The sequence below is a fragment of the Syngnathus leptorhynchus genome, chromosome 17, assembly GCF_054491065.1.
Source record: "Syngnathus leptorhynchus isolate UIUO chromosome 17, UIUO_Slep, whole genome shotgun sequence".
Lineage (NCBI taxonomy): Eukaryota > Metazoa > Chordata > Actinopteri > Syngnathiformes > Syngnathidae > Syngnathus > Syngnathus leptorhynchus.
Window position 1 is genome coordinate 2,707,838 of NC_141211.1, and position 25,579 is coordinate 2,733,416.

Here is a 25,579-nt window from a genome sequence, read left to right on the forward strand (position 1 = left end):
TGGCGTTCACTCTTTTTTTTGACCATATTCTAATAACGCCAAAATGAATGTATAAAATCAATTGTTGTCCCTGACTTTCGAGAATCATGATACACGATCGAAAATTAATTTGGAAAGAATATGTAAATAAGGCGCTTGGCATTTGTTTTACTTTGAAACTTGTACCGGAAAAGTCTCAGGATACTCATGGTGGTTTCCGCTTAGATCCCGGAAGTAACTATTCAAGCCATCTAAGTTGGCCAAGTTGCCCAAGATGTACATTTTCTTTACATGCAACGACTGACTTGGCGTGTGACGACCGGAGATGAGCGTCACGTTGGACATACGACTGAAAAGGGCCAACAAGGTTTATCATGAGAGTGTAAGTATGTCGAACGTGAAGTGATGCTAGCGGGCTCAGCTAACCGACTGACGGGGAGACGCTATCATCGTCTCATGACTTTCTCGTTAGCTTTTTCTTTTCTCAAATGTTTAGTTTGAACCGTTTGAATCCAAGTTGAATAGGGGCGAAAAGGCAACTTGTACGCGAAACCGATTTATTTCTAACTGACAGCTCCCCCCCCCCCCAGCAAAATAATTGTCAATTAATTTTGTCATTTAAACTCCTATTAAAATGGACAGAATTGTATTATTGTGCTGGATCATACTGTACGTCAAACCAGTCTCATCCAGACAAAACCCATTTGACTTGTGTTGATTATATCTGTATTGGACCCTGTGTGAATTTGTTTTGGTATTCAAAATCAGGAACTGATCGGGTTTTGTCTTCAGTGTTGCCACAGGCGGTGACGTATATGTTCCTTTCTAATTATCTTACAGGAGCCCGTGGCCGGCGTTATCGTGCTGGCATGTAAGGAGGCGATGCAGCATCATGGCATCTCCCTAAGCATGGAGGGCCTGGTCAATCTACAGCTGAGCTCCAAGAGTGTGGGTGTCTTTGAGGCCTTCTACAACTCAGTCAAGGTAACACAAATGAGATGAGTGTTCAAATTTGTCTTTGTCGTGACCCTGAGGCCAAAAATAGCCTTGAAAACTTTGTCTCCCTATGGAATAGACCAATACATTTCAAAGGATGTCCACTTTTTCCCCCGAGTGCATTGGGCCACGGTCTTGATTTGACTTTGCTTCTTCAGCCCATCTCGCTGATCAGCTGCAGCATCGAGGTCGCCAAGGCCGGAAAGATCCCGGGAGGCAAGACCGAGATCCCCTTCGAGTTCCCCCTCAAAGCCAAAGGCAATAAGGCTCTGTACGAGACCTACCATGGGGTCTTTGTCAACATCCAGGTCGGCGCGTACACGGAGCCATCTGTCTCCGTTCTTGCTGTTTTTCTGCATATGTTCAAAGTAGTCCGCATTATTGTTTCAGTCGAACAAACTTGTCATCTCACAAAAATGGTGTTTATTGGATGCAGTACACTCTCCGCTGTGACTTAAAGCGCTCGCTACTGGCCAAAGACCTCAGCAGGACCTGCGAGTTCATCGTGCACTGTCAGGTAGGAAAAACACACTCAAAAGTGATTTTTTTTTTTTTTTAAATAACCCTCTAAATGTCATTTTTGCCATGTGTTGCTGCGTCTTATGTTTAGCCGCAGAAAGCAAACGTCAGCGCCACCCCGCTCAAGTTCACCATCACCCCCGACACCCTGCAGAACATCCGCGAGGTGGCACAAACCTTTTTTTTTTAAACTCCCCCGAAGTCAAACCCCAACTCTGACTTGCTCACCATCTTGGTTCTCAGCGGAGTTCACTGCCCAAGTTTGTCATCCGAGGCCACCTGGACACCACCACCTGCGCCGTAAGCCGGCCGCTGACCGGAGAGGTGATGGTGGAAAGCTCCGACGTTCCCATCAAGAGCATCGAGCTGCAGCTGGTTCGAGTGGAAACCTGCGGTGAGCCGGCTTCCTTGACTTTGTCGAGCGTTCCATTTTCTCGTCGAGGACGTCGGCATCCCCAAATGACATGAAAATAAATGTTTTGCTTCGTGCATGTTTTTCTTGGGCAGGCTGCGCCGAAGGTTACGCCCGAGACGCCACCGAGATCCAAAACATCCAGATAGCCGAAGGCGACGTGTGCCGCGGACTGCCCATTCCCATCTACATGGTGTTCCCCAGGCTCTTCACCTGCCCAACCCTGGAGACCACCAACTTCAAAGTGGGTCAGTAGGCACCCAAAGCGCCCGCTGTCGAGCAACGTTTACAATATGCACTGTGGAAGGCGGAGGTGGGCAAACCTGTTACTCTTCCAATGGACAGATGGACCAGTTCATCTTAAGAGGTGGTAAACTGTTATTCTTGAAAGAATAAAACCCTCTGTTCAGTCATCCGTGGTAGCGCATGGCTCGGTTTGGCTTCCAAAATTGGTTTCTGGATAAAAAGCGGAGAAAATGAACTTTTTTTGCCAAGTAATTTATTTACAGATATATAACTGAGAAGAACGCTGAGCGATGCTCACTCACTGCAACACATTTTGAAATCTAGACAAAATATAGGACAGAAATGTAATTTATGTAAATACTTTTTCGCCGCTGATTTAAAAAAAAAAAAAAACAGATTTAGCAACTGTCCCCACTTCTATAGGGAAATACAAGAAAATAAAAATATCCATACCACGTCTGGTGTGATTCAATATGATCGCTTTAACACTGCCATGTTTGTTGCCTGTGTGCTGAGCTAAACTACGCCTTTGTTTTCCTCGTAGAGTTTGAAGTCAACGTTGTCATCGTGCTCCACGACGACCACCTGATCACGGAGAACTTCCCCCTGAAGCTGTGTAGACTTTGAGTCCACGGGAGTTTTGTATGGCTGAATAAAAAGAGTTGAAGAATCGAGGTTTGATTCATTTAATTAAAAAAAAATTATAATGTCTCTGAAAGTGCAGCTTTTCCCCTTTTCAGGTTTGAATGAAGCGGCGCACAAGATTGAAAGGCGAACCAGCAACTCCAGTCCAACTGAAGTCCGATGGCTGGAGCTTAGCGAGTCAAACTTAATCCGCCACGTTTGGTTCACGACTCGCTCGGCCTGAGAACCTGCAGTTTGTGGTAGTCGATTCACGCGCAACACGTGATCGATAACTTCCAACGGGATCAGCGACACGGATAGCAGCACATTAAGGATGCCAGGGGACCCTGGGGCGCTTCCCGGGGGGCTCGTAGTTGGTCTGTGAGATGTTTTGTCACCACGTTGTCAAAATGCGCCTCGTCCAACATCACCGCCTCCACCAACTTATCGGGCGTGCCGAACTCGGCCAGGAGATTTTTTACTACCGGTACGATCACCTGCTCCACATTGGCCAACGTCTCAATGTTGTCCACGTGGCCCGGGCTGATCTCCTTCAACGCCCTGGAGGACAGCTGCTGCACCACCAGCATCAGGTCATCCGCCTTCAGCGACTTCTTGCACTTCCTGGGCAGGCGCTGGCCTAGCTGCGTTGTCAGCGCGAAGGCCAAGACCTCGCTCAGGTCATTCAAGGACAGCGGTTCTCCAACAGAAGAGGCCGAGGTCCTCAGGGCGCTTTCGGGAGCGTAGGAGGAAAACTTGGGGGTGTCCTCCTTGACCATCTCGTTTGAAGTCTCTCTGGAGATTTCTTCCCCCCGGGTTTCTTCCGTGTTGAGCGCCGTGACGACCAGCTGGTTGATCTCCCCGACGGCGCCGGACACTTCGTCCGCGTATGTGTCTCCGTCTTCCGTCTCCAGCCAGAGGAGCAGCTGCTGCAGGAACCTCCAGGCCGCGTCTTCCGTCATGGCGTACAAGACCTCCGGGGAGAACTTCTGCCCGCCGTCCCAGTTCTTCTTCCCCCGCCGGCCCCACAGCACCGAGTCCACGAAAGGCGTGTTGGAGCGGCTCGACGGCACCTCGTAGACTTCGCTCTGACAAGACATGATATACTCGTACAGACGAGAGGTGAGCTCTTGCGAAACGCCTCGCAGCTTCTCGTCCATGTAGCGCTGGATTCTGACTGCGCGAACGTCCGGGTCCAGCTTGCTGAGGTCTTCAAATAACCTGTTCACCATCTCTTGGATGGCCTCAAACTCAAACTTGGGACACTGCGACGGCCTGACGTGCAAGGTGCTGGACCTGAAGGTGCCTTTGGAGTCCCCTCTTGGAGACTTTTGCTGATCTGTTTTGAGGCACACCAGACACCCTTCTTGGTTCTTGAAGGCACGCTTGATTCTTCCCAACATGCGTGCAAACTGCATGCGCGCAAACTTAAAGAAGCGCATCTTGCGCAAAGTGACGCTGCCGCACGGACTGGCCGGCTGCTGCGAGCTAAAGAAATTCTTCACTTTGTTGGAAATGACCTTCAAGTTGAGGTTGAAACGTGTCAGTTTCTCCACACGGTCCCCGGAGCCACCAATGGGCTCCTGGATGATACTTCTGGTGATCTCCATCGCAGCCATCTTGGCGCTTTCCGTGAGCAACGACTCGGAGTCATCGCTATGTATGTCCAAGTTGTCCGGGTGAGGATCCGGACTCACCGTCTCCACGTCCACTATCTTCTCGACTTGGCTGGGTTTGATTTGGGGTTGGGGTTGGGTCATTGTGGTCACGTTGGCCACTTTCTCCCCCTTATTGTTGCGGGACCACTTCATGAGGATTCTGCTCACGGCGTTGGTCATGTCGCCTGCTTTCATGGCCGAGCGGCCGCACAGCACCACGCACGGCGTGCGCGCCCGAGCGAACACGTGTCTCAGATACTCCACGGCTTTCCGGAAGATGGAGGCCAGGTTGCCCACGCTGGACATGGTGCCGCGGATGAAGAGCGTGGGCTCCGAAGGCCACTCGTTGGCGTTCCGGGCCACGGACAAGGCCGACGTCACCCGGTGCTTCACCTCCGACTCCACCAGCGTGGTGAGCTCCCCCGAGCCCTCGTACTTCTGCGGCGGGAGGTCCAAGGCGGCGGCGAATGTCTCGGTAATGCACTCGCTCAGCTTCGGACTGCACCGGTTGATGGCGCTACTCACCTGCGGCGGGTGGAAGATATTTTTAGGTACAGTTTCGCAAGCTTGCATAATCGGGACCATCCTCTTAAAACGCGTGAGTGGGCTCTTTCACAACGGTTCTGACCTGAGACTGAGACTCTTGCAGGTGCTCGGTGATGGCAGGCATCAGGTGCCTCACCACTTGGGAGGAGATCCTCTGGATCACGTCGCCGATGGTGTCAGCGAGGATGCCCTGGGTCTCCGAGTCGGGGGTTCCCGCCACCAACAGAGCCCACTGGGTCGCCGAAATCTGCTCGAAGCTGGCTTTCACCAGCACCAGGATGACTTCCTTCGGGAAAGTTTCTTCGTCGTCCATCTCGAGATGGCTTGGACGCAACTTCACCGGTCGGACGACGTCATCGATTTTGACAACGCCTGACGGCGAATGACTGAAAGGTCAAAATCTCACTGCAAAAGAGGTTTGTGGGAAAATTAAAAGTTGTCAAGACTTCAAATGTTCTCATTGATTGTGTTTTATTGATTTTTAAATATTAACATCTTGATATTAACACTGCACATCCTCCTCAGCATGGCTACTTGAGTCATGACAACTTTTTCTCCAAAAGTTTGAACTATGGCGCAATTCATTAGTGAGTTAAAAAAAATAATAATAATAATGTTACAACACAACAAAGCTGTGGCTGTCGTAATTTCGTCCATCAGGGATATCAAGTTGGGGTTTGCAATATATCAACCTGCGGGTCACAAATTGCCCCCAGGCCATATGTTTGAGACCACTAAATAAACAGTACGTTGTCATAGCAACCGTTAGCATTCATCTTTGTCGCTAAATTATAGATGAGTATACATATACATAATATCATTTTGGAATATGTCATCTGTACTACAGATATTTCTTAACAGATTTCATTCCTCACGTTTTATATTGAAATTTAATTCCCCCAAATTCTCCAGCTTGTCAGGTCACTCGCTGTTTGTAACTTTCCATTCCTTCAACACTTCTTCATATTGATAAGTTTGTGAACTACATGTGCTTGTATTGTCCGTGTGACTCACCTGTGTAGGCAATAAACAGCAAATTCTTTACAGCATTGTCGGGAGTCAAATCGATGACAAATAAGAAATGGAATATTTGTGTGACTCTTGTAGGAGCTGAGTAACAAGAGGACATACAACACAGAAACTCGAGTCACATACTTACATTCACAGTGTGACGTCACGGCGACGCATGACCTACCACAGACACACGTCCCCGATTGCCTGTGACGTCATCTTTTGTACAAAGATTAAGGCCGACGCCTAACCTGTGGAAGTTTTGGTGGACCGAACCTGTGACGTCACAGCCCAATCCAATGCGACCCCAAGATGGACGCGGAAAGTTTCGTTCATGGTGGACATCGTCATCGAAGAGCTGGTAGGAAGCTTTTCTTTCTTATCTTTCTTATCAAACCGCTACTGGAAAGCCATAATTATTATTTTTTAAGCATAATAATTGACATTATCTATAGAACTACTACCAATAGCAATCAAAACTATGATTAATCGCCAAAACAAGAGCGTAGGAGAACGTTCTAGTAGTTTGTATGAGAATTTAAAAATGAATTATTTCTAACAGACCACTTTTACATATTAGCAAATTAAATACAAAAAACAAAAGAAAAAAATGCCCAAACGTATCAAGAAGATTATGCAGTTTCTCTTCAACTGTTGTTGCCGTTTCTCTGAGCTCCTGTAGGTGGCAGTAGCCTGTATTTCAAATTATTGTCCATTGTCAACACAAATCAAGAAGATAGTTGTGCCATTCAACTCGCGTACTGTATGCACTTTATAGCAGCTTGGTTAGACGGACTATAATTATTTTTTGCTATGTTTGTATACAATATGTCAGTGAAAACATGAGCTGTGTTTTTAGTGTTTATAGAAAATAGTTTCAAATGTTGTCACAACAGGAGTGTGAAGTCCACTAAAAAGAGAGGTGAAAAAATAGGACAAACTTTTTTTTTTTTCCACAACGGATAACTTTTCACTCTGGAATATATTAAGTTTCTTTTTTTTTTCTCTCACACAAAAAAATTAACAAATGACATCGGCATGTGCAGCAGAAGTATCAATCAGGAGTGTAACATGTTCTCGATTGCAGACTCGATTAGTCTTTGTTGTCGTCTTGCTCCAGCTTCAGTTTGTCCGTGTTCTTGGGGAATGCGGCGTCATTGCTGAGCTTCACTTTATCAAAGAAGTTGAAGTCGGCCACGTACCTCCCGTCGGCCGTGCTGAAAATCACCGGCTTAAACTCGTAGCCCCACAAGATCTCGTTGGGCACGTAGGACGTCCTGCTTTGAGTGGTCGCCGCCGTGGACTCCATGGTGGCGTTGAGCGTCACCAGCAGCTCCATTTCACTGCTGTGCAGATTTTCCGCAGTCAACCCGGCTAGTGGGCTGCGCTCGTCCAGGATGTGGTAGAAAGTCAGCGGCAGGATGAGGAAGGGGAACTCGCTGCTGGAGTCCATCAAGAAGTCCACCGAAGTTTGGTGGACTAGTGTCTTCTCGCCCTCTTGGGTGACGTAGGAGCGGAGGAGCTTGCCGCTGAGATGACACTGGATGAGCAGACTCTTCCTCATGTTGGCCACTTGAATCATGAGGCAGAATTGTCCTTGCCGGCGACACACCACCGCATTGCGGCTGAACTTGATGGTCTCGGCTCGCTTCTTGGGTCGCGCCAACTTGGCCAGAAAAGCCCCCGTGACGAAGATCTCGGCCAGGCCGGTGATGACCAGCTGGGCCACCAGCGTAAAGATGGCCAGCGGGCAATCCTCGGTGATGTAGCGAAAACCGTACCCGATGGTGGTCTGCGACTCCAGCGAGAAGAGAAAGGCGCCGGTGAAGGTTTTGACGTTCTCCAGGCAGGGAGTGTGGTTGGAGCTGAGATTGGGCTCAAAATCGCCGTTGCCCAGGCTTATCAAGTAGAAGAACACGCCGAAGATAAACCACGTCATGACGAAGGTAGAGGCAAAGAGGGTGAGCTTGTAGCGCCACTTCATGTCCACCACCGTGGTCCAGATGTCATGCAAGTACAGCTTGACCATGCCCTCCACGTTGTTGATGCGCACCTTGTTGTGGCCGTCTTTGGAGACGATACGCCGACGGACTTCCGCTTTCCTCACGTCCATCGCGGGTTTAGCTATTCGGGTCTTGGGACAAACTGTGGACATAGAACCTAAGTAGTTAAAACTCAAAAAGTATAAAGCAGATAAGGTGAAGTTAGTTGACCAATAATTATGCGCTGTAAATAATTCGATGATAAGCTACTGTAGAGTTTGACTAGAGTTCCAGCTGTAATGACTCGGAGTTAAAAATTAAACCGTTGAAATAAAATAAGTGGAAACTTTTTTCACTCCTCCAACACTCTTTAAAAAAACTAATCACAATTGAATAATTTAAGGTGCATTGTCGTCATTTTAATGCGAAAATAAATGCAAAGAACATTGGAAAATCCGTCTTGGGTCAAAGAATGCAGTTTTGGGTTGAAAGTTAACTTTAGTGCAGTAAACCATTGCAAGAGAACATTAATTGAGGTCATTGTGACGAATTTGCGGCCCTTCTCACCTTGGGTCTTCTTCACCTCGTATGTGTGATCACGCCGGCCCGTCAACATCTCCGCTCAGCTGTTGTCGTCTTCAGATTTTCTTTCTCCTCCTTTTGTCCCGCCTCGCCAGGTGAACTTTAGCACACTGTGGAAAACGATCAAGTAATTCCCCCTCCTCTCGTGTACCTGGCCACCAGAAAGAAAGTTGGAGGGGTGTGAGGGAATGAGCCCCTCCAGACAGACGTGATGTTTTGTTTTGGCATTTTTTTGTTTCACAATTGTTGTCGCTTTCAACACTCGCCCAGATTTACGCCAATCCTACTCTAAAGGTCACCACGAGACTGATAGTGGTCCCGCAATTGAAAGCAATGCTCAGAAGCTTTTTAGGGATGATGCCACATTTGGCTTTTTGGGCAACACAAGAGGTGTTTTATGAATGACTCGGGAAATTGAGCAGATTAAGGAGCAAGGGCTTGGCAGTGTTCCAATGTTTTTGTCAATGTTGTCACTTATTAAAGGATTAGCGTGTTCGATTTGTTTATTTTTCCGCTTCATCACGTAATACAAAACAATGGTCATGTAGCATTTGCTATTTTCTTGAGTGTTTTGATTTGGGCAGTGTTATCCTGTTTTTTTTTTAATTTTATATAATTGTACTGCAGTGATTATATTTGTACTCTTAGTTGATGATTGGTCATGCTAAATGATTTCCTAAATCCATTGTCTGAAAGTCAGTAAAAGGTTTTACGATGGTGACAGCTTGGCCCAGGGTCAAATTAAATCAAATTTCTTCTGGGAGACATAAAAAATCTGTAAACAAAAACAGATCATCTTTGACCCCATGTGGAAAAGAACACTTGATGTCCTGGTGTCCCGCTCAATGACCTTGAATAGCGAGCTTTGTTATTAACTGCATTGTTATTGGCTACATTCCTTCAGGTTATATACGTGCGCTGCGCGCGCGTGACACAACCATATCACACCGACCCGTTTCCGTGTTGCTTATCAAAGCTGCAGGGACATTGTACTCGGCGTACTCTCTGATTCAAATGGGTAGATTCTGGAATTAATGTTGATTGGGTGCATTTAAATTTAATCTTTAAAAATGGAAACTACTCTTCGTGGACTATCTTGAAAATCATTTTTTAGACTTTTCATTTCAAGCTACAAAGATAATTGGGTGATTGCGTAATGCAATTGTTTTATAAACGGAATAGCAATCCCGAAACAAGGTAAAATACAGCCACGGTTTATGTTGATGCAAAACAGATTTATTTCAACAATCAAGATGCAGTTGGAGCAAAAGATTTGTGTGGCTATCGGGGGAATTCTTAAACATTTGTCGCCCTCGTGTGGCCGTTTGCGAGATTGCACATTGGAGGAGGCGTTCACTGGGGTTGCGTGTTGGCTTTGAGGATTCCTCGCAGCACCTTGTAGTTGCCAAGGGGCTGGTTCTCCTTGGGTGGATAGCAGGGTGCCAGCTCTGTGGCATACGCGTACGGGAAGCGCAGCACCCAAAGGCCGTCGGGTGGCAGCACCAAGTCCGTCTGCTCCGGGTGGAACACCGGGCAGGGCGGCGGCCCGGGCTGCACCTGCAAAATACATCCGTGCCCATGAGAAGTGAGCCCAAGTTAGTAATTATTGAGGTTGTAAAGTTTGAAGATTTCATTTTCCGCGGTGTACGTTTTCACCTGAGGGTTGAGGGTGACTTCCAGCGGGGCGTCTGGCACAACGATGAAAAGCCGCATCAGCTGAGCAAAGTGAGGCTTCACTCCTCGTCCCTGCGAAGGCGACGGCACGTAGAGGGGCATGTCGCTGTTGAGCACCCTGCCAGCAGGCTCCTTGGCGCCGCCCGGTCCCAGCACCTTAACAACCTTGTCGGGCCCCGAGCCGATGAAGCGCCGCCCCCGGCCGTCTTCGTATTCAAAGCCCACGTAGGCCCGCGCCGAGTCGTCCCGCCGCCGGGTCCTACCTGGCCCGCCCGCGCCCCCCCGCTTTCCCACTAGCGTCTTGTTGGGGACCGGCCATGAAGATGCGCCGCCATCCAGGGACTCGCCCGGGTCATCCTCTGACCGGGAGCGGATCATCAAGTCCCACGGGAGCAGGAAGGAGGCGCCGGGGAGGAAGCCGGCTTGGTCCAACCCTGTGTGGCAGTTGTACGACTTGGCCGGGCCCAGTTTGACCAGGGACCAACTGGAGATCTTGGGCAGGAGGCCCTTGGGGCAGCCCGAGTGCATCATTCCCGGGAGGTACTCCACGGTGGAGGGTTGGCGGTCGGCCAGGCTCGGACGCTTCTGTTGCACTTGGCCGTCGGTGCCGGCCGTCGTCGTCGATTCGCCGTCCCCGTAAGGACCCAAGCTGCCGGTGGACTGGCCTAGGCTGAGCGCCAAGCTCAGGCTGGTGTCGCCGGGCGTGTGGCTGTGGGCGGCACTGGGCTCCCTTAGGCGGTCGCCGTCGGCCTCGGACGGCGGGCGCTCTGCCTGGTTGCTGGCCGGGGCCGGGTCGGGAGTGCTCGGCTGGAAAACGGGGAAGTTGATCCGCTCCAGCTTCCCGCAGCATTTCTCCTCCAGGGCCTGCAAGATGGTGAAGGCAAGAAGGCAACACGGGTGAGCGCTGGACTTTTTTTTTTTTCTCAATCTAAAAAAGACCTGGTAAAAATCGTAGTTTGCCGCCTGCACGTCAAAGGGGTCGTCGCGGGGCGCCTGCTTCCTTCCGCAGTTGCAGGAGCTTGTGGAGCGCCCCCTGCTGTTGTGGTTCAGAATGGGCGGGTTGTGATCCATGTCCGTTTTCTCTCCTAGCCACCAAAGAAAATTTGGAGATACATGCTTTGAATAAAACGCACCTCCTCAGGCTGCAGCCAGCCAATAGCTTTCGATGCTCCTACCCGATTGCGGCAGAAGGTGAAACTTGTGAACGCAGTGCTGGTCGGATAGACTGCGCTCCTCGCACAGCTGGTGCCCGTTGCTCCAGAACTTATAGCAGTCCTCATGGACCTGCAGGGCATAGCGCTGGAAGGCCACGCCACGTGCGTGCTGACTGTAGACGCGCAGCGCCTGCGCCAGCTGGTTCTTGTGCACGGCTGTGGTGTAATTGTGTGGCAGGTTGGCCTGGTACGCACTGTGGGCCAGGGGCAGCGCCTTCTGGCACCGGTTCTCTGAGAACTTGGCGTCGGCGTCCAGGAAGCCGTCCAACACCTTCAGCTGAGCCTGAACCTTGGCCGCCATCTCGGCCGCGTCCTCCTCTTCGCCACCGGCCAGCGCCTGGTGGAGCTTCAGCGCCACCTGAGCCAGAGAAAAAAGAATTTCAATTGAGTTGTGAAGGTTTTTGTCTGACCTGACCAATGAATTGCTCAAGGGTTGAGGTGGTGTGGACTTTCAATATCTGACCTGTGCCCACTTGGAGTAGGACGGCAGCTCAAAGTGGCATGGCTGTGGGTTCCGTCCCACGCTGTCATCAAAGCCTTTCTTGTTCAAAACCAGCTCCACGTGCTGCCAGAGGAACTCCTTCAAACTGCAGTCGGTCGGCACGGCACCCACAGTCACGCCCGATTGTTCCACGACGCCCTGTCGGGCCGAGGGCCGCATCTGTTGGTAGCGCCGCGGGCCGGACACCAACGTGCCCGAGTCCTGCTCGCACCGGATGCAGTTGGAGCGCAGCTGGCCCAGCAGGGAGCCCACAGAGTCTTCATCAGATGCGGCCAGAACATAGACGAAGGCCTGGTTGGCGGGCACGGTGAACAAGCAGTTGCTGCTTTGGTTGGTCAGGACGCGACTTTTGCGGAAGATGCGGTAGATCTGATCCTCCAGGGCGTGCTGCAGACGCCGCCTAGGCGAGTGCTTCTTGGGTTTGTCCGGGTGGGCGCCTGACTCTGAACCATTGGGGACCTGGAGAGAGGAAAGGACCCATGTAGAAACGTTGACAGTTTTAGTGCAACAATAAAAAAAAAAACAAGTGACTGAAGGCACAATACTTCCATCAAACCGATATTTGTGGTTTGAAGTGAACAGTGAAAACTTTTGAAATTCTGTATATTTCTTGTAAATGGAGGACCTTGAGAGTGCCGCTCATCTGGAAGACGAAGAGGAGCCGAGGCGGGCACGGCCGACAGTTGACCTTCCATTCCTTGGACACCGGGCAGTCCTTGACGGCGGCCCGGATGAGAGGCAGCGCCTTTTGCCTCAGGGCGTCCAGGGCTCGGAAGAGCCTGTCGTAGGTGACGTCGAACGTGTGGCTCGGGTGGACGAGCAGCAGGACGTGGCACACCGAGAACAAGTAGAGCAGGCGGAGACAATGCTGACGCTCCAGCCCCTTCCAAAAGTCGTGCGCATCGGCGTGGCCGCTGCCAGCGCCCGGGGACTGACAGGCCCGCAGCAGCTGGCGGCCGTCGCACACGGAGGTCAGCATCAGGTACAAGACGCGGTTGTCCGGGTTGTAGAGCGCCTGGATGCCCCCGCTGCCGTCCCCGTTGTCGCCACCGCCGAACGCGGAGAAGACGTGCTTGTCCGCCAGAGTGTTGACGAGGGACTCTTTGAGGGCGCACAGCTGCATATCACTTTTGCCGAAGATGCCCACCACGCACAGACCGTCGTCCCGGTGCTCGGCGTCTTCTGAGACGGCCGATCGCAGAAGCGCCTCCAAGCTCACGGGGAAGGCCATGTTGACTTCCTTCATCTTCTCATGGCCCAAAGATAACACCGGGGGTATCAAAATAATGAAGCACCAACTTTCGGGGTTTCCAACTAAAATGTCCGACTGAACACAAAGACAAATGTAGCGTTCTTACGCGCGTAAATTCGCTGCACAGTTTATGTAAGATGATTTTTACAGGACCGACGTTAGGGTAAGGGTTTTCAAAATATCAATAACACATCAACAACTTTATAGATTTGTGTGGGAGACAAATAGCTTGCCAGAATAGTAAAATATAAAGACCACACGGTTTATTGTTGATGTTCTTTTAAAACGAAATAAAAACTAGTTGGATAAACCATAGCCAGTTAACAAAATCATATACTTCCACTTTTTTGTTTGCTATATTTTTTGTAATGAAACATATTCCATATATTCCGTTTTAGAAGGACTTCCCAAGAACGGTACTGTGCGTGCGCGTTCACGTAATGCGCGTCTACGTCATCAATGACGTCAACGTTCTTCCGATCCGACGAAATCCCATCTCGCGGCGCGCCCTCCCATTCGGCAGTCAACTGAATGGGGGCAGTCCGACACTTAGCGAAATTAAGTCCGCTAGTACCTCCCTTGTATCTTCGCTCCACAAGCCGGTAGTTTACCCTCCGCTATCGGGCACAAGCTAGCTCGGAAGCTCGCCTCCTGAAGAACAAAAGTCCTCAGCTTCGAGTTCGGGCCAGCGTGTCGCCGCGAGTCTTCCCTGCCGACTGAAGCGAAGCGACGGGCGGAGCTGCAAGTGCAAGCGTGTCCAGGAATGAGCAATGATGGCCGGCTGTGCAGCAGAGGAGAAAACCTTCCGACGGTTCTTGGAGCTCTTTCTTCGGGAAATGAACCCTCCTCTGCAGGACAGCGACCCGCTGCCCTCGCGCCCCTTGACGGACTTGGTGTGTGAGGACGAGGTGGAGGGGGAATGCCTCGATTTGTGTATGCAGCACCTCTACAAATAGTTAAGTGAACACTTTTCTGCTTTACGTGAAATGTGCACGTTGCTGGGATTTATTTTCGCGGGGGTGCGGAGCATAAACGACAAGGCTGGGTGTGACCCCTTCCCCGGAATAACGAGTTGCATAATTACGTTGTTGTTGGTTTTTTTTTTACTTGCACGTTCGATTCACTGGCCTTCTGCTGAGCCACTTGAGGGGGGGAAAAAAGTCCCCCAAATCCAGAGGTGAACCCCCGATTTTGCGTAACTGGTCGACGTCATCGTTGCATAGGCAGGGGGGTTGGGGGGGCATCCTCACAGGCTAAAAATAACCCCACCGGTTCTGTTCTGTTATTTGCCCCCATTTGACAAATTCCAGACAGGAAGAAAAGCATCAAAGATGCATTCTAGAGGATGATGCACTTCTTACATAATGTCGTTACTCTGCAGTTGGAAATGAATTGTGTGAATGCGCGCGCGCGCATGTGGCCGTGTACAGACTTAGTAGAAATGTGTGAAAATGAGATGCTGGCCTGGTTTTGAATCCAAAATAGGTGCGCAAAGAAGTGTACTGGCAAGGGGAAGCACTCATCTAGGGCACCCGCGCCGCACTCGTGTCTGGAAAAGGAGTGTGTGTGTTTTTTTTTTTAAACACTCCGTGGGCGTGTTGAGGTGCTCTGAGGTGCTCCAGTGGTGTTGAAGAGCATTTGTGTCAGAGGTCAAGAATGAAACTCGCGGGGGATGAGGGAGATGTTTTGCAACATGTATTATCCACTGATTATCCTAATTCATGTTCTCATTCGAGTTAGATCCCAGCTAAGGTTTTGGTGAAATCCTAATCACTAAAACGAACTGAAGGTTAACTTGAATCTAATCTGCCAATTGTGTGTTGTGAAAATGCTTGACAGTTCGGTGAGTTGAGAGAAGTCACACCGCCGCAGTCGCTCAGACTCGGATGCGGTAAATCGTCTCTTACGTGCTTTGGGCTCTGACAGTCTCGGTCGGGTGTTTCTGAGCGTGTCGGAGTAAATTGGATGCATCCTGTTCCGGCCGGCTTTTTGAGGTCATCCTCAGTTCCTTTTTTCTCGTAAGTCAAGCCTTGACTGCTGATTTGAGCACCTGAGCAGGGATTTGAGCCCAGAACTTGACTGTGGCAAAAAAAAAAAAGCCAACTGCAAACTCAACTTTCCATTCCTCTACCATCTCATAATCTGCTACTGCATCCCTTTTCCAGTGGAGGCCGTCACGTTAGCGTTTAGCTTCGACATTGTGCGGCATTCAAGGCGGGCCGTTTCCTTCCTGCACGTTGTTATTGTGTCGCGGCTCCACCCCCTTTGCTTCCTCCGCCAGGGTGACGACAGCCTGGATTTCCTGTTCCTGCGCTCTTGCATCACAAGTAGGCATGTTTCGAACACATTTGCAGGTCAAATTTCATTGCACTGCCCCCGAATTGGACTTTGTCTAAACATTTAAAGGCTTGTTTTGTTTGGCTACTTTTTGCACAGGAAGCTCCCGCTCAAAGGTGCCTTTCAGGTTTATCTGCAAATGTTGACCTGAAAGGCCTTTTTTGTACGTGCTTCGGGCATATAAAAGTTGGGAAAATATTTCTCTTAGCTGTGGGCCACACTCAGAATAACTATTGTTCTTCAAATCTAATTTTCAGTGAAGAAAAGCTTCACTTGATTGAGCTTCTGCTTTTTTATTTGGATTGGTATCAAATATTGCCTTCCCAGTCATTTCCCTTTGCTACGCGCGTGATTGTCTTTCCTAGCGACTCGCGCAGGCGTCTTCAGCCTCACGCGTGAAAACGTTTTTGGCACGACCGTCCGCAGCCGCCCAAGCAGACTCGCGAGCGCGTCGGCCCGCTACGTGGACGTCTACCAGCTCACGGAGGCAACGGGTCTGCTGATTCATCCGACGTGTCGTGAGATTGTCTCTGGGCTGAACAGCTAATAATAGGCGAGCGAGAGGAGAGTCCGACGCCTCGGCGGATGCGGAGGCCGGCTAATGGACGTGTTTTTTAACCTCAAGTTTGGAATTGTTCACCCAGGACAATGAGCTCGAGAACACGGAGAGACATCTCCAAATTTGAGGCAAAGCCCAATTGACGTTGACTAAACTGACAAAATGGACTAAGTCTGCCAACGTAATGCTAATCTATGATGTCAGATAATCAATTTTAGTGAGATGTGCCCGTAATCCATAAATGTTACGGAAACACGCGTCTAATGAGCCAAAATGTGTCGAGCTATTAAAAAAAAGAAAAAATGCAAAGATGTGAAGACACACACACACACACATGCGCACATGCACACACACACAAGCAGAAGATAATAGAGAGGAGATCTTCTCTTGTGCGACTCCCACAGCTGTTAAGACGCAGGGGGTTGATCCGGCTTCCTCCAGTGTTCCCTTGCAAAACACACACACACACACGTATTTAAGTCTACAGTGAGTGTGAAAAGTGCCGCCTCGCTAATGAATGCCGACAGTTCTGCCGTGGCGTCATGACAACCGTCTTTCCACAGCGCCGCCAAATAGGTGGCACCGTGTTTAACCCGCCCTGCGTATTATTCTATCGATTATATTCTATGTGCAAGTGACTCAGTCAACTGCAGTGATTATTTTTGCAGAGGATAAAGAATATATGTTTACATTAGTTGTTTACATAGTTGCTACTTGTTAGCTGGCTGTTCAGAGGCAAAAAAGCGGGGGCATGGTCTGATCGGAAGCAACCTTTTTAAGCCCCGACGAGCTTTTTCATTTGCACGGCCATCAATTAGCGAGCGGGTCGTGGGATGTGATCCTTGGCGCCAAATGTCACATTGCCACGGCAACGTTCCAGAACGCTGCGCCATTTGAGCAGCAAAGGTGATTTTGATGACAAACGGGAGCGGCCCACGTGCGTGGCAATGGACTGACCTCCTTTCAAGATGAACTAGTTTTGTGCCAGAGCTGAGCGATATGGCACAGAAAGAAAAAAAAAAAAAGAGTGGACACTTGAAATGCTTTCCCTGGTCTGTGTATAAACCAGCAGCGAGTTTTCTTGTATGAGCCAACAACAAACAGAATGTGAGGACTTTGCAAAAGTTTTTTTTTTTTTTCCCCGCCATCCGTCTGTCTGTCTGTCTGCTGGCTTTCCAATATTTAATCAGAGCGCTAAGAGGCTGGGAAATTTCATCCCAGGCTTCTTTGGGCCTTTCTGGCGCAAACAACAACAAAACTGAAGCCACCTCGTACTTTTCTGGCAAAGGACTTCAGACACACGAAGAATGAAAAATGAAGACCTGGTCGAGTCCCAATTTGAAAGTTTTAGGATGGCGCTTTTGTTGGAGGCTATTCCCGTATTTTCGCCTTCTGGCTGTTGTGGCGGCGGGCTGTCCCAGGTCATCCTTTTGAAATTAGTAGCGGGCGTAATCCCTTAATCAGAGCGTCTCGTTGGGATTAGCGCCGAGGGCGGCCGGAGTTGCTACGACTGTACTTCCTGGAACACTCCTGGAACTTTTGCATAATTTCCATCCTTGGCTATTATTAAGGATGGATATTATTGCTGAATGTTATTGCGCACTTTTTCAAGGCAAGATGTCTGCCGCTCTTCGTTGACTGACTGTTGAGTCACTCGCGGGGAATTTATGACGGTCCTGTCCGGACTTGTTGGCGAGGGTCCCATTTAAAACCATTTAAAACATTTTTCTGTCTATAACTGATCTAATCAAAATATCTATCAAATCTATCTTCTATTGACATTCAACTTGTTCAACATGTTTTATATGTTCATCTACCGAAACAGATAATTAAACTCAGTGAAATGAAGACCGCCCGGTCTTTTCCAGCCGTGGCTCACACCACGTTTCTAAAGGCGGCGCCTTCATTAATTCCAACTCTGGAGAGTTGGCCCCATTTTTGGCAACACGGTGACCTTCAAAAAAAAAAAAAAGTATGCAGCGTCCTCCTTTCTTCGCAGCTGGCGGGACGGCGCGCGTTTAAGAGCCAGCTTGCTCACGACGGTCGTATTTCAAATGATGAGTCACGCTGGACGCGGACAGTGGCGGGTGACATGAATCCAAAGCAGCTTCGGCTTGTCCTCGAGACAAACTCGAAATCCTCCAGGATTGCCCTTGAAGTGGCTCAACGGCGGTTGGGGGAGGAAAAAAAAAAAAAAAGTCACTTCCGCTTACAACCCAAGCTAAACCTTGCTTAAAGTAAAATATTTCACAGCTAGAAGGTAAAAAGACGTTTGAAAAGTCGAGCCAAGTGAGCCAGCGCAGCAGCTGAACATATTTGCGGCGTTTGTGGGCCGTAAAGCAGCAAGGAAAAGGCAAAATGATTGATACCTTTTGGGGAGCTCCACAAAAGCGCCAATTTGGACAGGGAGCTATTCTGGGCCCGCCACTCGACCCAAGTGCCGCGAGGCTTACGTAACGCCGCGCTTCCACTTGTGCCGAGCCGGCCGGGGGTTCCTAAACTTTCATATATGTTTTGTCGTCTTGTTTTTTTTGCTTTGCTTTTCCAATGACTTAATTTTCTGGAGATGCCTCTCGACGCTCGCGACGGCTGCGAGGCTTACATCACCAAATAGCGCAAGATAGCATCAATGATAAATGAGTCACTTTCATGCCACGGCTCCTGCTCACTCTAAAAAAAATGGACTTTATTTATTTTATTCTTTTCTCTCTTGGATGGATGTCGAGGTTATTAAAGATGACAAATTGACCAAAATAACTTCACAATGGAACATGGCCATCATACTAATTAGTTGTAATTTGGGCTGTTTTGGAAAAGGTTGTTTGAAACTTTTCAATATTATTGCTGAACAATATAGACAGTTAGGCTAGGCAACACGTTTCATAAATGAGTGTCAAATTATATTTATTGTTTTGACATTTTTTTTATCTAATGCCAAAGCAGCACCTGGCTTGCCTGCCTGCGTGCGTGCGTGCGTACAAATGAATTCATTTACGTTCGTCTAACAGCCTTAAAGGAGTCGCTGTTGCAAAAGACGAACGGACCCTCTGCGAATTATGTAATCCCGGCTCTTGAGAATAGCGTGTTTTCTCAACCCGGCGTCTGTTGCGCACGCACCAGTGGTTTTGTTTTCCAAAAAAATTGCATTTGGATTGATCGGTGAGAGCCAGAGCAGGAAAATGACGCTCTCACCTCCGTTTCTTGGCTTTGGTACGAAGAAGAAAAAAAAATAATAACGGCCGACGTGGTGGACTGTCTGTCAATTGGCTCTGTTGCCGTGGCAACAACCTTGATGCTCCGTCGCAGGGTAAAAGCAAGCAAGGGAGAGAAAAAAAAAAAAACCATGACCGCCGCATGCATGAGTCATCGGCGAACACACACCGGCAGCCTCCTGCGCAAAGCATGATGGGAGAGCTGAAAGTTGAATCAGTCAGGGAAAGACGAGGTTAGTAACAAACACACAGATAAGGACATCTAAAAAAAAAAAGAATCCGAGAACCGGTCTAAGAAATTTCATCAAATGATAATAAAATATGATCTCCATTTTGACACATTTTGGCCTGAAGGTCACGTGCTAAGCATTGGTAAATGTGCTAACGCCGCTAGCCGAGATGCATTTCTTCGCACATAGTGATGCACGTCTGACTTTTTGCTGTGCGCTCCGGGGCTGTTGCGATTAAGCCGCTTCTTTTAATCCTCCTACGCGCCACATGACTTGAGCGTGATGCACGAGCGCCGGCGAGCTCTCATTGGCGCGCCGCCTTCGTCTCCTGCGGGACCACCCGGGCCAATCGGATCTCCTCTCCTCAGCATCCGCCTACTCTGTGGAGTAGGGGCGATCTATGAATGGAAAGAAAGACCCCCGCTGTCTTGATCGTGACTTCCCTCAATGACGCTTGTACAGTTTTGCCTTCTGCCAGCTGACCCGAGTTGATTTCTGATGCAAACAAGTAGAATCGGCCTTTCCTTGAGATTAGCATGTTGATGCCTCACACATTACGCACTCCACTTCCCCAAATAAACTCTGAAGACGCTAAGTGTGCGCTTTTTGTTCAAATCCACAGTAACTGTCCGTGCTCACTGGCGGCAGCTTTGGCCAGGGCCACGTCGGACAGCATCCTACAGAGCGACCTCACTATCCACCACCTCATCAAGAGCATGGAAGATGGAGTCGGACCCTTACCACGTGAGTCTGATCCTAACAAGAATGGCTCTCGGATTGAGCTCTGAGGGACACCGGTAGTCGTGCTTTGCTGCCACCTTGTGGCGTGTTTTCAGTCTTCACTTGAGGATTTTAGTGAATAAATTGACCTCTCTTTCTCTCTCGCTCTCGCTCTCTCTCTCGCTCGCTCGCTTAACTTCCAACTTCTCTAATCGGCCTCTCGGAAAAAGTAAAACAGCTCCCGCTGGGGTTTAGACAGCGACAAGTGTGTCACTTACTTGCAGCGGAAATGGGGACTTTCCTAAATTGGAAGTGGGATGCACATTATTTGTCACAGTCTTGAATCATTTCTTAAAACACGAATCTGAACAATTTGTCGACACGCTTGACTCATCTGTCCGTTTGATGGCACGTCAGAGATCGAGGCGGTCAAGTTGGCGCGGCTCATCTTCAACCGCCTCTTTGCCACGTGCAACGCGTGGACCAAGGAGCTGCCCTACCGCCGCCGCCCGCAGCCCTACTATGAGACGTCCATCCACGCCATCAAGAACATGAGGCGCAAGATGGAGGACAAGCATATCATCATCCCCGACTTCAACACGCTTTTCAACATTCAGGTTTGGCCGCTTGCCTCCAAAGATTTTCCTTAGTTTCAAGGTCTTTAGGAGCCTTCCGTCTTTTCCGTCCAAAAGTCTCCAGTTTCCCCTAACAATGTGTTTTGTATCTCTAGGATCAAGAAGAACAGGCGTTCTTTGCCGTGTTTGACGGACACGGAGGCGTGGACGCCGCCATTTACGCCGCCAACCACCTCCACGTCAACCTGGCTCGCCAGGACTCGCTAAGCCAAGACCCCGGCGAGGCTCTGCGCCGGGCCTTCAAAATCACCGACGAGCACTTTGTCAGGAAAGCCTCGCGGGAGGTAAGGACGGCACATTTTGCCTTTTTGTCCTCTCCTTGAAAAGCAACGGGCGAGCTTTAAGCCGTGCTCTCCCTCTGGCAGAACCTGCGCTGCGGCACCACGGGCGTGGTGACCTTCCTGCGCGGCCAGACGTTGCACGTGGCCTGGCTGGGAGACTCTCAAGTTATTCTGGTCCGTCGGGGAGAAGTGGTGGAGCTGATGAAACCGCACAAGCCAGACAGAGAGGTCAGACAGACGTTCCAAATGAGAAAAAGTGTGGAACCAAAAACCACCTTTGACTTTTTTTTTTTTTAAAACGTCCGCAGGATGAGAAGCAAAGGATCGAAGCTCTGGGAGGCTGCGTGATCTGGTTCGGGACATGGAGGGTTAACGGCAGTCTGTCGGTATCCAGAGCCATCGGTAATTTGACGGTCCAGCACCGAGAGTCCGGTAAGGTTTGAAAGGCTCACCGGCATTTGTTTTCCCCAGGCGACTCTGAGCACAAGCCCTACATCTGCGGCGACGCCGACCACGCCGCCTTCCCGCTAGACGGTTCGGAGGACTACCTCCTCCTGGCCTGCGACGGCTTCTGGGACACAGTGAGTCCGGACGAGGCGGTGCGGGTGGTGAGTGATCACCTCCAGGAAAACGCCGGAGACACGGCCATGGTGGCGCACAAGCTGGTGGCCTCGGCCCGCGACGCCGGCTCCAGCGACAACATCACCGTGGTTGCCGTCTTCCTGCGGGACCCGCGCATGCCGCCGCCGCCCACCAGCACCGAGGAGGAGGACGACGAGGGCGCCGCCGAGGCGGAAGAGGACCCCGTGGCCGATGCTAAGGAGGAACCCAAAGAGGAGGAGGAGGAGGAAGAGGAGGACGCGGGAAGGGCGGAGCGCAGCGGCGAGGGGGGCAGCGCGGCGGACAACGGCGGCAAAAGCCGCGGCGGATGGCCCCTGCAGCAGTGCTCGGCGCCCGCCGACCTCGCCTACGAAGATCGGACCGACTCCTTCACGGACAGAACCAGCCTCAGCCTCGCGGGGCCCACGCTGGGGGTCCGCATGCCTATCCTGCGGGGCTCGCACTTCCTAGAGAAGCGCCCGCTGAGGCGCAGATCCCGCCTCTCTTTCACGGACCCGCTGGGGCCCCGGACCACCTGGCTGTCTGGCCGGGTGCCCGGGCCGAGACGCCACCTCAGGTGGCGCCGTGGATTCGCCGAGCCGCCCGATTCTTCACCCCTCCACGGCATCTGGAGGCCCGGCACGGCCGTGCCCCGACTTTCCCGCGACGCCACCATCTGACGCGATCCGCCGCCCCAACCTGGAACCACCTCCCTCCCTCCCGTTTATCCTCCTCCCATCTGACACGTTTCTAGTTTAGATAGTTGTGGCTCCTGCGTTCGTAAACGTGACAATTGACTGGTGGTGTTTGTCCCAAACAAAGAAAAAAGCAAATGAAACGTAGTCCGTGTCAGCCACCCCACCAAACACGAGCTTCGCTCCAAAGTATACCACCACATCACGGTGAAGCTCCAACGCTTCCTTCCACACTGCTCATTTGCAACTTTTCCACATTTGCTTTTCATGGGTCGGGAGGAAGGTCGGTTCCTTTCAGGGTTTTTGACACCGATACCACTGACCCCTCTCTCGTTCTGCCGTCGACCCCGGCCCGTTATCCGCCCACGACTCGTCTACAGATAAAAGCGCTTAAGTGGTGGATTACAGAAGATTAGTAGTTACTTACCTGTTTAGATGTTGTATCATGCTTTCCCCAATGTGGATTTAGGCCCGGCGTTAATGGGGCCTTTGGGAGAGGACAAAGGGTGATTTGGGGATGTGTGCCGACACAATTATTGTCAGCGGAACACAGCGTGGAGACTTGAAAAGCTACAGAACACGTGCCTTCTGTCAAAGCCACCTTACCCCAAAACGTACTAATACACTCTGGATCATCAGCATAATTTATTTTGGTTTCTGAAAACCAAGTAGCCAGCTAAACCAATCGGGTAGCTCGATAGCCATTAGCATATCAGCCGAGTGGATAGTTTCCAAAAATAAAACGACAATAAAGATTGGAATCCAGTTAGTTGGCTAGCTCACAATATAGAGATACAACAATAAAAAAAAAAAAAAAAAGACCAAGTGTATTATTTTGGTTTCCAACATCAAGCTGATTTTCACTGTCCAGTTTTCTAATCTTCTTGCTTCTTTACTTACATCTACGCATATTAAGCGACACTTGAGCTCATCCTTTACCATTGTTTGCACATTTTTTTTTGTCACTGATGATCCTAAGCTAGCAGTTTTTGTTGTTGTCTGTAAATAAAACTACAGTATTAATTACCTCTGCGATGCTAATGTCAATTACTGCGTTATTCATAGCTCCACTTGAATCCATCAATTAAATGACAAACCACGTGTAATCCTTCTAATAGACCTTCTGGATATTTCACAACCTTTATGCTAAATAACCACTAACTGGCCTAATGTAATTAAATGGAATTCCATTAATTCTCATTACGCATTTAGTGTGCTTAATGAATGATGACGAATTTTATATTGGTAGTATTTTTTTTTTTTCTTTCTTCAAATGGTCACTTGCTTTCGTATCGTTACGGCTATCAGAACAACTTTGCTCCCGCCTGCTTGATGAAGTGACCCATCAAATTTGCACATTCTGTGACGTACGTGCGTAGCTTGTTCGTCGCTCCCCATAAAAAACTTTTTTGCCTTTTATTTGTGTCGCTGATCTGTATAAACGGTACCGACACAGAACGGAGACCTGGGGGCAACTTTTCCGCCTTCAGAGTTGGTAAAAAATACAAATTAGGGGGTTGTGTGCGAGGGTATTTGGCGATGCCTGTATTTTTGTGACACTCGACACTCACTTCTCCCGGCCGGCTTGTTGTGTTTAAAAGCTGTCACTGTTTCCTGCTGCTACATATTGTACATGTAACCACCAATAGTTATTCAATCATTGTGATCGCCGTAGCTGCAGCTTTATTTTATCCGCCTTAAAGCACATTTTGCCAGTCGCCCCCCCACCCCCCTTTGTTGCAACCTGTTTTATTTTGAAAACACATCTTGCAATAATGACTCCTTTTTGAATTCTACTAATGATCCTCCATGAATCGCTAGTACAAGAAGTTTCGTATTGGTTATGAAATGAATACTGCTTAAATAACATTGTGCTGTCCAAAAAGGTTTCATCTTTACTCTTTCATAGTGATAAAAATGAACACTGTTGAACTAAATGCACATTTAATCTATTTTGTCATTGATCCCGTTTTCCATGAAACAAGGTAATATTTTCTATATGCCTGGCTCCTCCAATGTTTTTTGGCTGTTTCTGCAAGAGGTGACCCAGAGTTGCACTGATGAGTACTGAGTGCAACAATAGCCCCCTCCCCCCCCCTTTTTGGGGGGGGTCAGAAGTTGAACCTTGATTTCAACTCATCTGAAAGATTTGCCTTTGCTTTATTCATTCATAATCAGAGTTAGCCCACTCTAGTTGTCATCATCAGCCTTTCAGAAATGTGCTTTGTGTCTTGGAACACAGAAAAGCTTTTTTTCCCCTCTCTTCTTTCTCTGTAAGCAATAATGCGGTGGGGACAACAACAAAAAAAGTTCCCCGGGGGGTTTTCCGTGGACAAAACGAACCCCCGTGAACACGTGCCGTTTAAATTGAGAGCAAGTATTCAATAGAATTAATATGTACGTGTATGATGTGTGTTCCTCTAGTATATACAGTAAATAACTAATACATGTGTATTGTAACTGGTGACTTACTATATCATGTATATAAAGACTAGAACTCCACTTCAAGCTGCCTCATGTCTTGTTTTGTGGCAATGGGAGAAGGTTTCATTATAATTTTTCCAACTGTAAATGGTGACAAAGGCATAGTGTTGGAAACATTGCCATCTATAGGCGAGAAGGCGCAATTGCGCCCTTTTAAAGCGAAAGCAAATCAACAATGAACTGAAGCGCGAGCGTGGGTTCAGCATGCATCCCACGCACATATCTCAGACACGAAAATAGACGAGCCATTGTTGCGCAATTTATTCTTGTACTAGCCTAAGCTATTATAGAGACACGCAACTCAGTCCTGCCTCATTTGAAAGTGTTTCAACACACTTAATGGTTTGCTTCTCGCCCGTTTAGGCGGAAGTGTATTTACTTAGTAGGTTTTACGCATGCGCAGAAATAACCAGACGCAGACGATGCATGTTGTGGAGTAAAAACGATGTGGAACAATATCATTGCAGTCTGTGACAAACTTTTTTCAACGGTTTTGACCGAGACAAAAAAGAAGCTGTAAACTTGGAAAATTCTGTTTAACTAGCGTAAACAGCGTGTTCAGACTGTTTGTGGTGTTGGGCCAAAATGAACATGGTCATTTAAACCACTTCCGCCAGACGATTACGTAA

The 25,579-nt window shown here is 49.2% G+C and overlaps 5 protein-coding genes across 8 annotated transcripts; 2 read left to right on the top strand and 3 right to left on the bottom strand.

The window, feature by feature from the left end:
• The first annotated feature begins 171 nt into the window (after positions 1-171).
• Positions 172-2,824, top strand: vps26c (VPS26 endosomal protein sorting factor C). The gene is made up of 8 exons (XM_085935287.1): positions 172-361; positions 820-963; positions 1,134-1,283; positions 1,412-1,492; positions 1,586-1,660; positions 1,738-1,888; positions 2,002-2,154; positions 2,697-2,824. The coding sequence occupies exons 1-8, from the start codon at positions 305-307 to the stop codon at positions 2,777-2,779; spliced, it is 894 nt and encodes a 297-aa protein (XP_085791413.1). The 5' UTR covers positions 172-304; the 3' UTR covers positions 2,780-2,824.
• LOC147042986 (uncharacterized) lies at positions 2,399-6,251 on the bottom strand. Of its 2 annotated transcripts, none has more exons than XM_085935281.1 (3): positions 6,140-6,251; positions 5,063-5,385; positions 2,399-4,959 (listed from the first exon to the last, which is right to left on the bottom strand). In XM_085935281.1, exons 2-3 carry the CDS (start codon positions 5,291-5,293, stop codon positions 3,082-3,084), a joined length of 2,109 nt encoding a protein of 702 aa, XP_085791407.1. In that variant the 5' UTR covers positions 5,294-5,385; positions 6,140-6,251; the 3' UTR covers positions 2,399-3,081. The 2 variants fall into 2 exon arrangements, with proteins under 2 accessions (XP_085791407.1, XP_085791406.1); XM_085935280.1 differs by lacking the exon at positions 6,140-6,251 and adding an exon at positions 5,995-6,135.
• Positions 6,111-24,974, top strand: LOC147042987 (protein phosphatase 1E-like). 3 transcript variants are annotated; one of them, XM_085935283.1, is made up of 7 exons: positions 6,111-6,352; positions 20,158-20,279; positions 20,673-20,872; positions 20,986-21,174; positions 21,256-21,399; positions 21,480-21,573; positions 21,643-24,974. In XM_085935283.1, the coding sequence occupies exons 1-7, from the start codon at positions 6,291-6,293 to the stop codon at positions 22,449-22,451; spliced, it is 1,620 nt and encodes a 539-aa protein (XP_085791409.1). In that variant the 5' UTR covers positions 6,111-6,290; the 3' UTR covers positions 22,452-24,974. The 3 variants fall into 3 exon arrangements, with proteins under 3 accessions (XP_085791409.1, XP_085791408.1, XP_085791411.1); XM_085935282.1 differs by lacking the exon at positions 6,111-6,352 and adding an exon at positions 12,534-14,152; XM_085935285.1 differs by lacking the exon at positions 6,111-6,352 and adding an exon at positions 14,169-19,538.
• kcnj15 (potassium inwardly rectifying channel subfamily J member 15) lies at positions 7,077-8,673 on the bottom strand. Its single transcript, XM_085935286.1, has 2 exons — positions 8,541-8,673; positions 7,077-8,136 (listed from the first exon to the last, which is right to left on the bottom strand). The coding sequence occupies exons 1-2, from the start codon at positions 8,587-8,589 to the stop codon at positions 7,085-7,087; spliced, it is 1,101 nt and encodes a 366-aa protein (XP_085791412.1). The 5' UTR covers positions 8,590-8,673; the 3' UTR covers positions 7,077-7,084.
• Positions 9,776-13,528, bottom strand: smg8 (SMG8 nonsense mediated mRNA decay factor). The gene is made up of 6 exons (XM_085935279.1): positions 12,571-13,528; positions 11,907-12,404; positions 11,405-11,801; positions 11,169-11,314; positions 10,212-11,093; positions 9,776-10,112 (listed from the first exon to the last, which is right to left on the bottom strand). Exons 1-6 carry the CDS (start codon positions 13,189-13,191, stop codon positions 9,909-9,911), a joined length of 2,748 nt encoding a protein of 915 aa, XP_085791405.1. The 5' UTR covers positions 13,192-13,528; the 3' UTR covers positions 9,776-9,908.
• Positions 24,975-25,579: the final 605 nt, after the last annotated feature.